The sequence below is a fragment of the Onychostoma macrolepis genome, chromosome 03, assembly GCF_012432095.1.
Source record: "Onychostoma macrolepis isolate SWU-2019 chromosome 03, ASM1243209v1, whole genome shotgun sequence".
NCBI lineage: Eukaryota > Metazoa > Chordata > Actinopteri > Cypriniformes > Cyprinidae > Onychostoma > Onychostoma macrolepis.
Window position 1 is genome coordinate 53351199 of NC_081157.1, and position 13723 is coordinate 53364921.

A 13723-nucleotide genomic window follows, 5' to 3' on the forward strand; every position below is an offset into this window, starting at 1 on the left:
TGTATCGCATTGGACTCAAACTCAATTCCTGGAGGGTCACAGCTCTGCACAGTTTAGGTCCAACTCTAATCAAACACACCTGATCCAGCTAATCAAGGTCTTCAGGATTACTAGAAACTTCCAAACAGGTGTGAGTTGGAGCTGGTTGGAGCTAAACTCTGCAGAGCTGTGGCCCTCCAGGAATTGAGTTTGAGACCACTGATGCATCGTATGCAAATATTGACTAGCTCGGGAGGCAGTATAAAATGCAATGCATGAAGCAATTGCATCAGAATCTTCTCCTTCACCTGCTTGTTTTACTTCTGAACAACCTGAAGAATGGCTTCATTTTGTAAGACCTGCACGGGACCCATTGAACCGCCAGATCAGCACGAGAACTGCATTGCCGCAACGTGGCTCATGGCTTGTTTGGGGAGAGGCCGCTGGTGAGGCTCTTCCCTCACCCCATTCCCCAGTCACCTTCCCTGAGGACGGCTTCCACTCTCCACCGAACATTGCGGAGTTTGTGTTGTTCGGCCAGGAGGAAGAAGACAAGGACTCGATACCCATCTCGGCCTTGGAGAAAGAGGATTGGGTGGTAACGGAGCATGATTGTCCAGTCAGTGAGGGGCCGCCAGACCTCCAGGAGGAGCTGGTGAGGGTCATGACCACAGCTATCCAGGAGCATGAGCTTACCTGGAGCCCCCTGGAGAAGCCTGCCAAGAGTAAGCTCGACTCCTGGTATTTTAGATTGACTTTAGGGTGTCTGTCCCCTTCTTACCAACGTACATGAGCAGCTCATGAAGGAGCGGTCTAAGCCCCAATCACCGTGCATCCATTCCAACACACAGGCCATTTTCACACATGTGGATGGGGTGGAGGCTCGTGGTGTGTACTCCCCCATCAAGGAAACCGTCACCTGTGTCCTGCAATGGCCAAGACCCTGAGCTTGGACATCAGCCTCCCCTCAAAGCTATGCAGGGTCACCGCCACCTGTCTAACAAAGCATGTGCATCAGATGGTGAGGCGGCTTCCGTGCTGCATGATGCTCAGGTGTCCCAGGTGAAGCTCCTGCTTATCGCAGCGGAGGGAGACCAGGGTCCTTCACCAGGAGCCGGATGTGCAGAGGAAAGCATGGGGGACCTGGGAAGAGGCGCCACGGCCAGCGAAGAAGCCCGCTCTGTGACTCCCGCCCGCTGTCAGCTGCCAAGCCGTCGTCCTGACAGCCCGGAGATAGATACTTCTTACTGGACCGAAACAGTACACAGAATCTTGTAGATTACAATTTGCATCAAAACTTGTCTTTTGAAAATCATATGTCCCATGTTACAAAAACAGCATTCTTCCATCTTAGAAAGACTGCAAAGTTACAGAACATGTTACCTGTTTCTGATGCAGAAAAGCTAGTTCATGCATTCATGACCTCTAGACTGGACTATTGTATAATGCACTGCTAGCTGGTTGTCCTGCATCTTCACTAAACAATGCACAGGTAGTCCAAAATACAGTGGCTAGAGTCCTTACCAGGTCTAGAAAATATGATCATTCAACCCCAACTTCTCTGCACTGGCTAACTATTAAGTTAAGTATCAGTTACAAAATATGACTACTTGTTTAAAAGTCCCTTAATGGTTTAGCTCCTGCGTACCTAACTAGTCTTCTATCACACTATCGGGATTTGCATGCTGTGGTGGTAACTAGCAATTTCACAAGCTTCATTCTGGATCCAGAACACCTGAGAAGAGATGATGTCAATCCTCAAACAACATAACTACCAAATTTTGCCTTAAGTTTGATTGCAAAATTTAATCATTGCTGTTAAGTGTTCATCATCTGTTTGATTACATTAACTGATTTTTACCATACATTTCTGCCATATCTACATCAATTTGACAGTCACCACTGATAAGCTAATTTTTAAAAAAATTTAGTTTGACAGGGACATTGTACATTAATAAAACATTCCTGTAAATGTACCAGAATTAGCCAAAGGCCATTTTCATCCATAAGCCCTGGACAAGATTTTACAAGTGGGGTTGAACAACACTTTAAAAATCTATCTACAATATTTCATAATTTAGCCAGTTTAATACCAGGTACAAAGAGAAGCAAAGAAGGATCAATTGCAAAGCTACATGACATTATATTTTGCATCTGCATTTCCTAAATACATCATAAGTGGAAGAATAACTAGTCATTTTAAAAACAACAGTGAAGAACAAAATTTAAAACAAATCTCAGTCTTTCTTAAAAGTGTTACAGTCTCTTCTTCAGCTCCCTGAACAAGAACGGTTTGTAAAAACTATTACTTTCCTTCATAAGACAGTAAGCAAACTACAAGTGACTTATAAGATAATTGCACATAATTTGAAACTCATAAGACAGCACACTGTCTACCACAAAATAAAATGGCATACAAGAATTAAACTTTTTGACATTATCTTTGGGGAGGAACTTTATCTTTGAGTTGATCTGAATCTCAGTTGAATCTGCTGGTTTTGAAGATGACGATGAACTTTGAAAACTTTAGATAATGTTTCTTTGTCATGTCGCTTGTTATGACAGATTTATCCAGATTATATTGTATTGCTTGGTGCATTATTGTGTCACATTTGGTGAGGACGCTGCATCAGATCTGAAGATGATCTCCTTACTGTGATTGTTTTTTGTATGTCTGTGTAGAGCAGTTGAATCATTGAAACGCTTCTCACATGCAGTGCAGTGATACGGTTTCTCTCCAGTGTGGATCCTCTCATGTGTTTTCAGACTTGATGAATCACTGAATCTCTTTTGCAGTGTGAACATTTGTAAGGTTTCTCTCCAGTGTGAATCCTCTCATGTGTTTTCAGACTTGATGAATCACTGAAACTCTTTTTGCAGTGTGAACATTTGTAAGGTTTCTCTCCAGTGTGAATCCTCTCATGTGTTTTCAGATGTATTGACTGATTGAATCTCTTGTCACAGTGTGAACACGTGTAAGGTTTTTCTCCAGTGTGAACAATCTCATGTCTTTTCAGATGTGATGACTGACTGAATCTCTTGTCACAATGTGAACACTTGTAAGGTTTCTCTCCAGCGTGAATCCTCTGGTGCAGTTTTAAATAGTTTGCGGTAGTAAAGGTCTTCTCACACTCAAAGCACACGTACTCTCTCACACCAGTGTGTTTTTTATGATGCATTTTCAAACTTTGTAGCTGTGAAAAACTCTTTCCACACAAATTACATGAATGTGGCTTCTCCTTTGTATGAACTCTCAGGTGCTGCTTCAGGTTTGAAGCCCACAAAAATTTTTTGCCGCATTGATCACATGCGTGCGGTTTCTCTCCAGCGTGGATCCTTTCATGTGTTTTCAGATGTGATGACACACTGAATCTCTTGTCACAGCGTGAACACTTATAAGGTTTTTCTCCAGTATGAACTCTCATGTGAACATCAAGACTATATCTGTATTTCAGTCTCTTTCCACACTGAGTGCAGGTGAAAGATCCCTTGGCTCTTGTTTTCCTTAATATTGTCTGTTTGCTTTCACAACAATTCAAAAGTTTTTCTCCAGTTTTGAAGTGATTTTTCTCCGCAACTTCACTTATTTCTTCATTGTCCTCATTTTCTTCATTCAACTCTGAAATAAAATAAAAAACAGTTCCTTTGTCAGTAACTCATAAAAAAGTGAAAAGACATAAATTGAACCCTGATGTAAGAGTGGAAAATAGACAATTGGTATACAAAATTTGATACTTTGATGCAGTTTTATAAATACATCTAGTACATTTTATATACACGTCCCTGCAACTTTCCATTAATGATGTACCTTGATTTTAGAATTATGATTTTTAAAACATAATAGGCACAAATCCCATGTTTCTGTAGGAAGAACTTTACTTTTAAACAAATAATGTTCTTGCAAAAAAGTACCCAGTTCATAGAATGTGTACCTTTTATTTGATTTAGTTATATTATTGAAGATCTTTAAAGAATTTTCCAATTACAACAAACAAAATCTAAAACTACTTTAAACATTATAACCATCAGCACTATTAATAAAGATAGAAAAATAAACAGCAACCTGTTTGTTGTTCAGTATCTTCAGTGTGTTTGATTCTGCAGGGTTCTGGATCTCTCAGCTCCTCTCTGTCCTCTTTAATAAACTCAGTCTTTACAGATTTCTTCCTGATGCTTTGATGCTCGTCTTCACTTATAAACTGATGGGAATATTCCAGCTGAATATCTGTGTGGAAGAAGCAGATTTGCCAAAATCAACAAGAAATCAAAGAGGCACTGCAAATCATTATATCACTATATTAAAAGAGTGTCGACACAGAAGTAAGAGTGTAGAGCACATCACTTTAAAATGCTCATTCAGTAACACTGCACTCACACATAAGTGATAATTCACAAATTCTATGTATTTCTGTTGTCTGTCTTTCTAAATAACAGTAAGAATGAAAAATGAAAGCATGAACAGAAATCTGATGACACTAGTGTTGGGCGATATGGTCATTTTTCATATCGTCATATCGCCAGCCTGTGAGATCGCCGATACACGATATTATCGTGCATGGGTGGGTGGGGGCAAGAGAGAGACTCTCTATACTTGTCACAGGCTGTTTCAGAACTATTTGGTGATTTTAAACAGCACTGAGACCAATGCTCTCAATGTCAAATGCAGAAATGTTAATTCATGCGTTTATGACCTTAAGGTTAGATTATTGTAATGCTTTATTGGGTGGTTGCTCTGCACACTTAATAAACAAGCTAGAGTTCTTACTAGAACCAGGAAGTATGACCATATTAGCCCGGTTCTGTCAACACTGCACTGGCTCCCTATCAAACATCGGATAGATTTTAAAATCTTGTTAATTACTTATAAAGCCCTGAATGGTTTAGCTCCTCAGTACTTGAGCGAGCTCTTATCACATTATAGTCCTCCACGTCCGCTGCGTTCTCAAAACTCCAGCCGTTTGATAATACCTAGAATATCAAAATCGACTGCGGGCGGCACATCCTTTTCCTATTTAGCACCAAAACTCTGGAACAATCTACCTAACACTGTTCGGGAGGCAGACACACTCTGTCAGTTTAAATCTAGATTAAAGACCCATCTCTTTAGCCTTGCGTACACATAACACACTAATATGCTTCTAATATTCAAATCCATTAAAGGATTGTTAGGCTGCATTAATTAGATCAACCGGAACCGGGAACACTCCCCATAACACACGATGTACTCGTTACATCGTAAGAAGAATGGCATCTATGCTAATATTAGTTTGTTTCTTTCTCATTCCGAGGTCACCGTAGCCACCCGATTCAGTCCGTATCCAGATCAGATGGTGGATCAGCACCTAGAGATGACCTCTACAGCCCTGAACATTTAGGAGACCAGGGCACCTAGATGAACCCCAGAGACAGATCCCCAGTGAGGACCTCGTCACATAGACAGCCATCGGGAAAAGACCACAGGAACCAGTTGAGCCCTTACAATCTGACTTTGCTGCAGTTGGAACAAACTGTGGGTTTCGTCTGGTCAGAGGAAAACTGGCCCCCCGACTGAGCCTGGTTTCTCCCAAGGTTTTTTTCTCCATTCTGTCACCGATGGAGTTTTGTTTCCTTGCCGCTGTCGCCTTTGGCTTGCTCAGTTGGGGACACTTCATTTCCAGCGATATCGTCGACTTGATTGCACAGATACTATTTTAAGCGCATGGCAGCCATTGTGCTTGGCTCTCCAGTTGTTTTAGTGTTTTTGTTAGTTTTTCCTGTTTTTTTGTTTGTCAAACACGATCAGTTTCACCAGGGAAGAACTGTTGAACATTTGGCAGAACACACCACAAAATCTCCAACCGGTTTTCGATTATTTGGATGTTTTGCTGAACATAGTAGTCGGTGGAGCTGCGGCGCTGTTTAGACGCTTTAGGACGCACAGACGGGGAAGCGAGCCGGCGCTCGTGAAACTCAGACAGAGCGGATTTCAAATGCCGTTGTCTAGCATCCATCTGGCTAATCTCCACTCTCTACCCAACAAAACGGACAAACTCCTTCTGCTTTCCCGGTTAAACAAGGACTTTTCAAACTCTGCTGCTCTGTGTTTCACGGAAACCTGGCTGAACGGCGCCATTCCAGACAGCGCATTACATCTGCCTAATTTCCAGCTGATCAGAGCAGATCGCGATGTGGACTCAACAGGGAAATCGTGCGGCAGCGGGACATGCTTCTACATCAATGAAAGGTGGTGGACAGATGTAACAGTGTTAAAGAAGATGTGCTGTTCAGATCTAGAAACACTTTTCATCAACTGTGTAAACCTTTCTACTCGCCACGGGAGTTCTGCTCGTTCATTCTCGTGAGTGTCTACATCCCACCGCAAGCGCACGTGAGCTCAGCTTTACAGAAACTAGCTGATCAGATCACCGACACAGAACAACAACACCCGGACTCTGTTTTAATCATTCTAGGGGACTTTAATAAAGCAAATCTCTCCCGTGACCCGCCAAAATACAGACAGCATGTTACATGTCCCACCAGAGACAGTAATATACTGGATCACTGTTACACAGCAATAAAGGATGCATATCACTCTGTCCCACGAGCAGCTTTAAGACTCTCTGATCACTCTTTGGTTCATCTTATTCCGATCTACAGACAGAAACTGACATCAGTTAAACCTATATAAAGATCAGAGTGGCAGAGAGGAATAATTCCGATAAGCTAAGGATCAAATTATCTTCCAGTGATCCTGCTTCAGTGTGGAAAGTTCTGAAAGACATCACCAATCACAAGACACCATCCCCCAGCACTGTGGAGAAACAACAACTGGCAGACGATCTGAATGAGTTCTACTGCAGGTTTGAAAAAACAACCCTGAACACCTCTCCACACAACCATTAACACCCCCAGCTACCCCCCTCTCCCCCACACCTGCAATTCAGATCAGGGAAGATGACGTGCTCCAGGTCTTCAGAAAGAACAAAAGAAGGAAAGCACCAGGCCCAGACGGTGTGTCACCAGCCTGCCTAAAAACCTGTGCCGACCAGCTGGCCCCCATCTTCACACAGATCTTCAACTGGATCACTGGAGCTGTGCGAAGTCCCTTCATGCTTCAAACGCTCCACCATCATCCCCGTCCCAAAGAAACCCAAAATTAATGACTTAATGACCTGTGGCTCTAACGTCTGTGCTCATAAAATCATTTGAAAGACTGGTTTTGGCTTATCTGAAGGCCTCCACTGGACCCTTACTGGACCCCCTTCAGTTTGCCTACAGAGCAAACAGGTCTGTGGATGATGCAGTCAACATGGGACTGCATTATGTTCTGCAGCATTTGGACAGACCAGGAATTTATGCGAGGACCCTGTTTGTAGACTTCAGCACCGCTTTTAACACCATCATCCCGGACACCCTTCAGAATAAACTGACACAGCTCTCCGTCACCACCTCTGTCTGTCAGTGGATCACCAGTTTCCTGACAGACAGGCAGCAGCTAGTGAGGCTGGGAAAATACACATCCAGCACCCGCACCATCAGCACTGGAGCTCCTCAGGGCTGCGTCCTCTCCCCACTGCTCTTCTCCCTCTACACCAACGACTGCATCTCTAAAGACCCCTCTGTTAAGCTCCTGAAGTTTGCAGACAACACCACACTGATCAGCCTCATCCAGGACGGTGATGAGTCTGCTTACAGACAGGAGGTTAAGGAGCTGGCTGTCTGGTGCAGTCTTAACAACCTGGAGCTTAACACGCTCAAAACTGTGGAGATGATCGTGGACTTCAGGAGAAACCCTACTGCTCTCCCCCCACTCACCATCATGAACAGCACTGTGACTGCAGTGGAGTCATTCAGATTCCTGGGCACCACAATTTCTCAAGACCTGGAGTGGGATAATCACATTGAGTCCAATGTGAAAAAGGCCCAGCAGATGTTGTACTTCCTTCGGCAGCTGAGGAAGTTCAACCTGCCACAGGAGCTGCTGAAACAGTTCTTCTCCACCATCATTGAATCCATCCTCTGCACTTCAATAACTGTCTGGTTCAGCTCAGCTACCAAATCTGACCTCAGAAGACTACAGAGGGTAGACCGGACTGCTGAACGAATCATTGGTACAACCCTCCCCACTCTCCAAGAACTGTACTCATCCAGAGTGAGCAAAAGGGCTAAGAAAATCACAATGGACCCCTCACATCCAGCACACTCCCTCTTTGAACTGCTGCTGTCTGGTCGACGCTACAGAGCTCTGGGCCCGGTTGCATGAAAGCCCTTAAGTAAGGGTATCCCTGAAGGGGAAAAAATTCCTGAGGCAAGGGATTTCCTTAAGAGTGTTGCAACAAACGTCTTAACCGTCACCCTTACCTAAGTGTTTAAACTAAGCGTTTCACTGTAGTTTCTGGCAGCGCACGGCAATGCGAGCTGTGGTTGCCATAGTTACTCTTCCATATCACACTATAAACATAACGGACTGCAAACCTAACCTTACAACTACAGCTATAAAATATTTTTGGCATTATGGAGAGTAATAAAATTACAGAAAATAAAAAACGTAAACCCAACTGGACTGAGGACGAAAAGGCCATTCTTTTGGAAGAATACGGTAAAAGAAAAAACACCCTGCGAAGTCGATATAACCCATCTGTAACTCATTTACACAAGACGAAAGCCTGGCAGGAGATAACGGACAAAATCAATTCAAGAAACCTTGCAGTCAAGCGCACAGTAGAAGAAGTCATGAAAAAGTATGAAAACGTAGTTGTGAACTCAAGAAAAGAAATAAACAACTATAAAAAAGAATCTGGAAAAACCGGTGAGTTACGAGTTACATTTAAATTGATACGTGACTGGATATATTGTAGCGCGCCTGGTGTAATAACAAATGTTGTTGTATAAAGGAGGAGGGCCACCACCACAGGACATGTCCGAGACAGCGAAATTGGTACAAGACATACTAGGGAAGGATTCTCCAACCCTTGTCGGTATTGTTGGCGTTCCTCAAAGCAGCTCGGGAAGCAGGTAAAATAACACAATGACGCTAATGCATTTTGTTAAATGTCTTTTGCTTTCAAAGATGGTCTCTTTTGTAGTATACAGAGTTGGGTAGATGCTATAATAATAATAATGATAATATATTTTTCTTTTTTCAGCCTAACAACCCCAAACTGGGAAAATGTTCCAGGAGCGACAAGCCCCACTCCTACCCATCCAGCCACGAGGTTAGCGACAGCTATAGGTTATTAGTGACATCTGTGTTGCATTCGGTAACAAATAAAAGAGTAAAACCAAACAATGTTTCATAATTCGTTTATATTAGGTTAAATATAAAGTTGTTGTTTTTTTTCAGACATTCATCTGAGGAGAAAGGATTGGGAAGAGTTACATCAGGGCTTGCTGAACTTCAGCGAGAAGTTCTTTTGCTGCAGAAGAGGAAAGCAGAGTTGGAGATTTCCAAATTAGAAATGAAAAAGGAAAACCTGAATATGCAGAACATAATACTCCAACACAAAATTAACAAACTTGCTCATGAGGGATTAATAGCTTTACAGCCAATAAGTGAACCATAACACAAACCTTAATCTTTTAGGATATTTATTCAAATGATTCGTAATATACAGAAATACATACATACTAGCCTACATAAATATAAGTTTTCTTTATATAATAATCCTGTGTGAATTGCTTATTGTAAATGTTTCAATGTCTGTTTTTAATCTATAAATAAAAATGTAGTTTCATATTTTGAAGTCTGTTTACATTACTTAGTTTTATTGTTAATTTATTAATTTATACAGCATCTAATCTGGAACTTTATATACAGTTTATTATAGAACATATTCAGCCCACTTTAGGAAAAAAATGTTTGCACGAGCATGTCTCTGGTAGCGTGTCCCTCCATTGTTGCATCCTCCACATCTTGATTTGGCTGCACTGCTTCATCAGGGTCAGCATGTTCATCCATGAGCACACCAAAGTCTTTTGATATGTTAAACAGGACGACACATGCAATGATGACTCTCCCTGCTTTTGTTGGTTCCAGACGTAGCTCTCCGTGAAGACAGTGAAATCTCCTTTTAAGCTGGCCAATCGTCCTTTCTATGATTACTCTAGTTTTTGTTAGAGCAGTGTTGTATCGTTCCTGCAATATGAAAAACGAAAGATGATACACTAAAAATGATGGCCAATAAGTTACACTACTTTAACTTCAAGTTATACAAGTTAAGTTACACAACATTTCACTACTTTTATTGATTTATTTATCTAAATAGCTTAAATAGGTTATTTAAATTGATTTTACCTGTGCAGCTCCTACTGGATTTCTAAAAGGTGTCATCAGCCATGAACGACAAGGATAGCCGCTGTCCCCCAAAAGTAAGCCCCTGTGTGTTCCATCCTCAAAACTCCGATAAATGTTACTTTCAGACAGCACGCGTGCATCATGGGTACTGCCGGGCCACTCAGCAGTAACATTTGTTATTTTGCTGCCTGGGTCACATATCAGCTGTACATTTATAGAATGGAAGTTTTTGCGGTAATACGTCCTGCTCGTCTCTGGAAGGAAATTTGACATGTGTGTCAATTCGGCGACACAGGGCTAAGGCCACTCGATGGACAGCTCTGCAGACAGTGGATTTGTGTACTATGAAGACGTCGCCAATGACAGACTGAAAAGTACCGCAAGCGAAAAAAACCTGCGCAACTTCATCGGGTTTGGTGCTCAAGATCAGGCTCAAGCGTTGCGGTGAGACGAAGGATTGACTGACGGTCAAACCTATATTCCCTCAATAACTGCGTATCATTCATAGTCTCCAATGGATTATTTCGATCATTAAAAATGCGCCTAGGTACTTTCTCCTCTTCAATGAGCATGAAATCAGCCATTGTGCTTAAGTAAAAGATGACTTAAGGGAGCTATTTTGGTCCCTTAATTTTTTAAAGGTGAAACGGTTACTAAGGACTTTGTAGCAACGCATAACAGAACTTAAAGGAACACTTAAGCAATTAAGGGAAATACTTTAGTGACAGCCTTAACGTCCCTTAAGTGAACCCTTAGGTTTTTTCTTGCAACCCATGTTTCGCTAAGGGTACCCTTAACCTTATAATTAAGGGATTTCTTATCTTAAGGGTTTTCATGCAACCGGGCCCTGAGCACCACAATGACCAGCACAGAAACAGTTTCTTCCCTCAAGCAATCCATCTCATGAACACTTGACAATAACGTGGAACACACAACTCTATTATGCATTATTTATTCACCACATTATTTTTTTATTTCAAATTTGCACATATCAGACCTGTACACACATAATTGACCTATCGGTAAGCCCCTCCCCTCGAACGCAGACTAGCCAATAGCAGTCGAGTATCAGTTGCATGGGGAGCGGAACTCGGACATCTTTAGGTTTCAGCGCCACAGAGAAACATGAGAAGATCCGAAGCTCGCATCGGTTTCATGAGGTTTATGCTTCAAAACTGGAAAAACGATGTGCCTGGGGTACTCGTAACACTGATTCCAGGTATCCTGAGAGGATGGGCGATATAATTTATTTTATTACGTTTCCTGAATCCAAACAAAACAGAGCAAAATGTCCCTAAGTATTCACCCCAATACAAATGAAGACAAACACGTTCATTTTCTGGTTGTCATACACTCATTAAGTTACAGTTTTCATCTGCTCGAGCAGAACGTTAATGTTATCTTGTGCTTTAGCAAGGTATCTCTGGCTAAAACTAGCTAACGTTAAAGTTAGTGAGTCCATGCTAACGTACAATCTTAAATTGCGGACTGTTCTCGCGTCTTGTACAGTGTAGGTCAAAAACACATAAATGAAGGTCTACATTTCAGTGCCTCTCCATATTAAACTGGTTAAACGTACATTAATTTGATCGTACCCTGCGATACATGAACAGTGTTGATCCACGATCGTGATGACCGACCGTAATATGAGACTTCTCCCGCTTGCATTGTAAAATGTAAACCCTCGCTTCGAGTTACCCACCGTATTTATTTTTAAATATTTTATAAATCTCTCCATTGAATATTTAATTCCCATTTGGTGGCCTTCTGTGTCCAAAATTGTGCGAAAACATCGTGGGACAAGGTTTTCACACTGCAGCTGTCATTGAAAGACAGTGAGCAACTCTGTTTGTTTGTCCGAGGTAGCAACAGTAACTAAGGGGGGCGGGGCTTACCGATAGGTCAATTGTCTATATTATATATTGTGTTTTTGCTATTTTGTACATTGCCTACTTGTATATTACTCTTTTATTATCTGTGTCCTGTCGCTGTCTTTCTGTTGCACTGTGGAGCTTCTGGCACTATAACAAATTCCTCGTATGTGTAAACATACCTGGCCAATAAAGCTCATTCTGACTCTGATTCAATACTGGCCAAAAGTTTGGACCCATTACTATTTTTAAAGTTTCTGAAAGAAATTTATACTCATGAAGCCTGCATTTATTTGATCAAAAACAAATAATAATAATCAGCAAGGATGTGTTAAATAGATAAAAAGTGATAGGGAACACTTATATTCTTATAAAAGATTTATATTTTTATTTTGAAGCATCTTTTTAATAATGAAAAAAAAAAAAAAAAACATTAAGCACTATTTCTAAAGTTGATGATAAATCAGCACATTAGAATGATTTATGTAGGATCATGTGACACTGAAGACCGGCGTAATAGCTGATGAAAATTCAGTTTTGCATCACAGAAATATATTTTAAAATATATGTTTTTATGTAAATATATTTAAAAATAATGTTTCACAATATTATTGTTTTTTTCTGTATTTTTGATCAAATAGGCTAAATACAGGCTTGATGAGCATAAGGGACTTCTTTCAAAAACATTTTAAACAGTAATTTTTCCAAACTTACTAAGTAAAAATATACAAAATTTAAAATGAAATGTTGTATAAAGTAATGTTGTATTTATTGGGGGCTCCTAATGTCTACAACTGGCCCTGGCCTACACTCCAGGTCAAATAAAAGCCATAATTAGGAAAATCATATGACATTCTTCAGAAATACCATTAATTTCTGTAGAGCTGTACTGTGAATAAGAATCAAATGACTGAGTTCAGCTTTGAGAAAGAAACCGACCTGTTTGTTCCTCAGTATCTTCATGTTTGATGCTGAATACTTCTGAAATCCTTATGTCTTCACTCTCCTCTTTAATAAACGCCATCTTTATAATAGTGTGTCACGTGGATGTTTTTCTGTGAGTTTGGACAAGATGAGAATAATTAACAAAGAAAATAAGTCCAAACTAAATGTGTTACTCATGTGCAGATGCACTTTCCTTTCATTTAAAAAAAATTAAATGAAAAAATAAAACATTCTAAAATGTTATACAAAGCATTACAATGTTGCATTCAGTAATAAAACATAAATTTAAGAGTTCTCATTAGAAGCATAAAATTGCCAGAACAGTTTGGAACACTTCAAATGCTCAAAACACAAACCTTTCTTCAGCCAAATCACAACAGAGCAGGAGCCTGGCACAGCCTTATGATGTCATATCTCCCCCTCCAAAATAAAAGTCCCATTCATACGCTAAAATCAGAAAAGTGCAGACATATTCAAATACAAATAATAAAGCATATCGACAATGTTCAGAGTTAAATTCTTGGTGAAAAACACATTTAAATTTTTATTGTTGAATGAAAACAATCTGTGAGGTTTTATAAATCATTCACACTTATTTTACTTATTTGATTTAAAAAAATAAAAAATAAAAATAGATTTATCAATATTTAATTCA

General features: G+C 40.6%; 3 protein-coding genes across 3 annotated transcripts in view; 2 read left to right on the forward strand and 1 right to left on the reverse strand.

Annotated features, from left to right (window-relative positions):
- The window catches only part of LOC131536473 (gastrula zinc finger protein XlCGF57.1-like), a 298340-nt gene that overhangs the window by 166366 nt on the left and 118251 nt on the right, over positions 1-13723 (forward strand). The window lies entirely within an intron of this gene.
- LOC131536532 (zinc finger protein 239-like) lies at positions 2609-13547 on the reverse strand. The gene is made up of 4 exons (XM_058769530.1): positions 13425-13547; positions 13063-13178; positions 4043-4204; positions 2609-3598 (listed from the first exon to the last, which is right to left on the reverse strand). Exons 2-4 carry the CDS (start codon positions 13145-13147, stop codon positions 2742-2744), a joined length of 1104 nt encoding a protein of 367 aa, XP_058625513.1. The 5' UTR covers positions 13148-13178; positions 13425-13547; the 3' UTR covers positions 2609-2741.
- On the forward strand, positions 7642-10153 carry LOC131536567 (myb/SANT-like DNA-binding domain-containing protein 4). The gene is made up of 4 exons (XM_058769599.1): positions 7642-8767; positions 8853-8973; positions 9105-9173; positions 9302-10153. The coding sequence occupies exons 1-4, from the start codon at positions 8473-8475 to the stop codon at positions 9519-9521; spliced, it is 705 nt and encodes a 234-aa protein (XP_058625582.1). The 5' UTR covers positions 7642-8472; the 3' UTR covers positions 9522-10153.

Excerpts from the sequence above, each read along its gene's own strand:
- LOC131536567 (XM_058769599.1), top strand. The coding sequence starts at position 8,473 with ATGGAGAGTAATAAAATTACAGAAAATAAAAAACGTAAACCCAACTGG. Across the intron at positions 8,768-8,852 it reads AAAAGAATCTGGAAAAACCG|GAGGAGGGCCACCACCACAG; the intron begins GTGAGTTACGAG and ends TGTTGTATAAAG. Across the intron at positions 9,174-9,301 it reads CCTACCCATCCAGCCACGAG|ACATTCATCTGAGGAGAAAG; the intron begins GTTAGCGACAGC and ends GTTTTTTTTCAG.
- LOC131536532 (XM_058769530.1), bottom strand. The coding sequence starts at position 13,147 with ATGGCGTTTATTAAAGAGGAGAGTGAAGACATAAGGATTTCAGAAGTA. Across the intron at positions 4,205-13,062 it reads AGATACTGAGGAACAAACAG|ATATTCAGCTGGAATATTCC; the intron begins GTCGGTTTCTTT and ends TCTTCCACACAG. Across the intron at positions 3,599-4,042 it reads AGATACTGAACAACAAACAG|AGTTGAATGAAGAAAATGAG; the intron begins GTTGCTGTTTAT and ends ATTTTATTTCAG.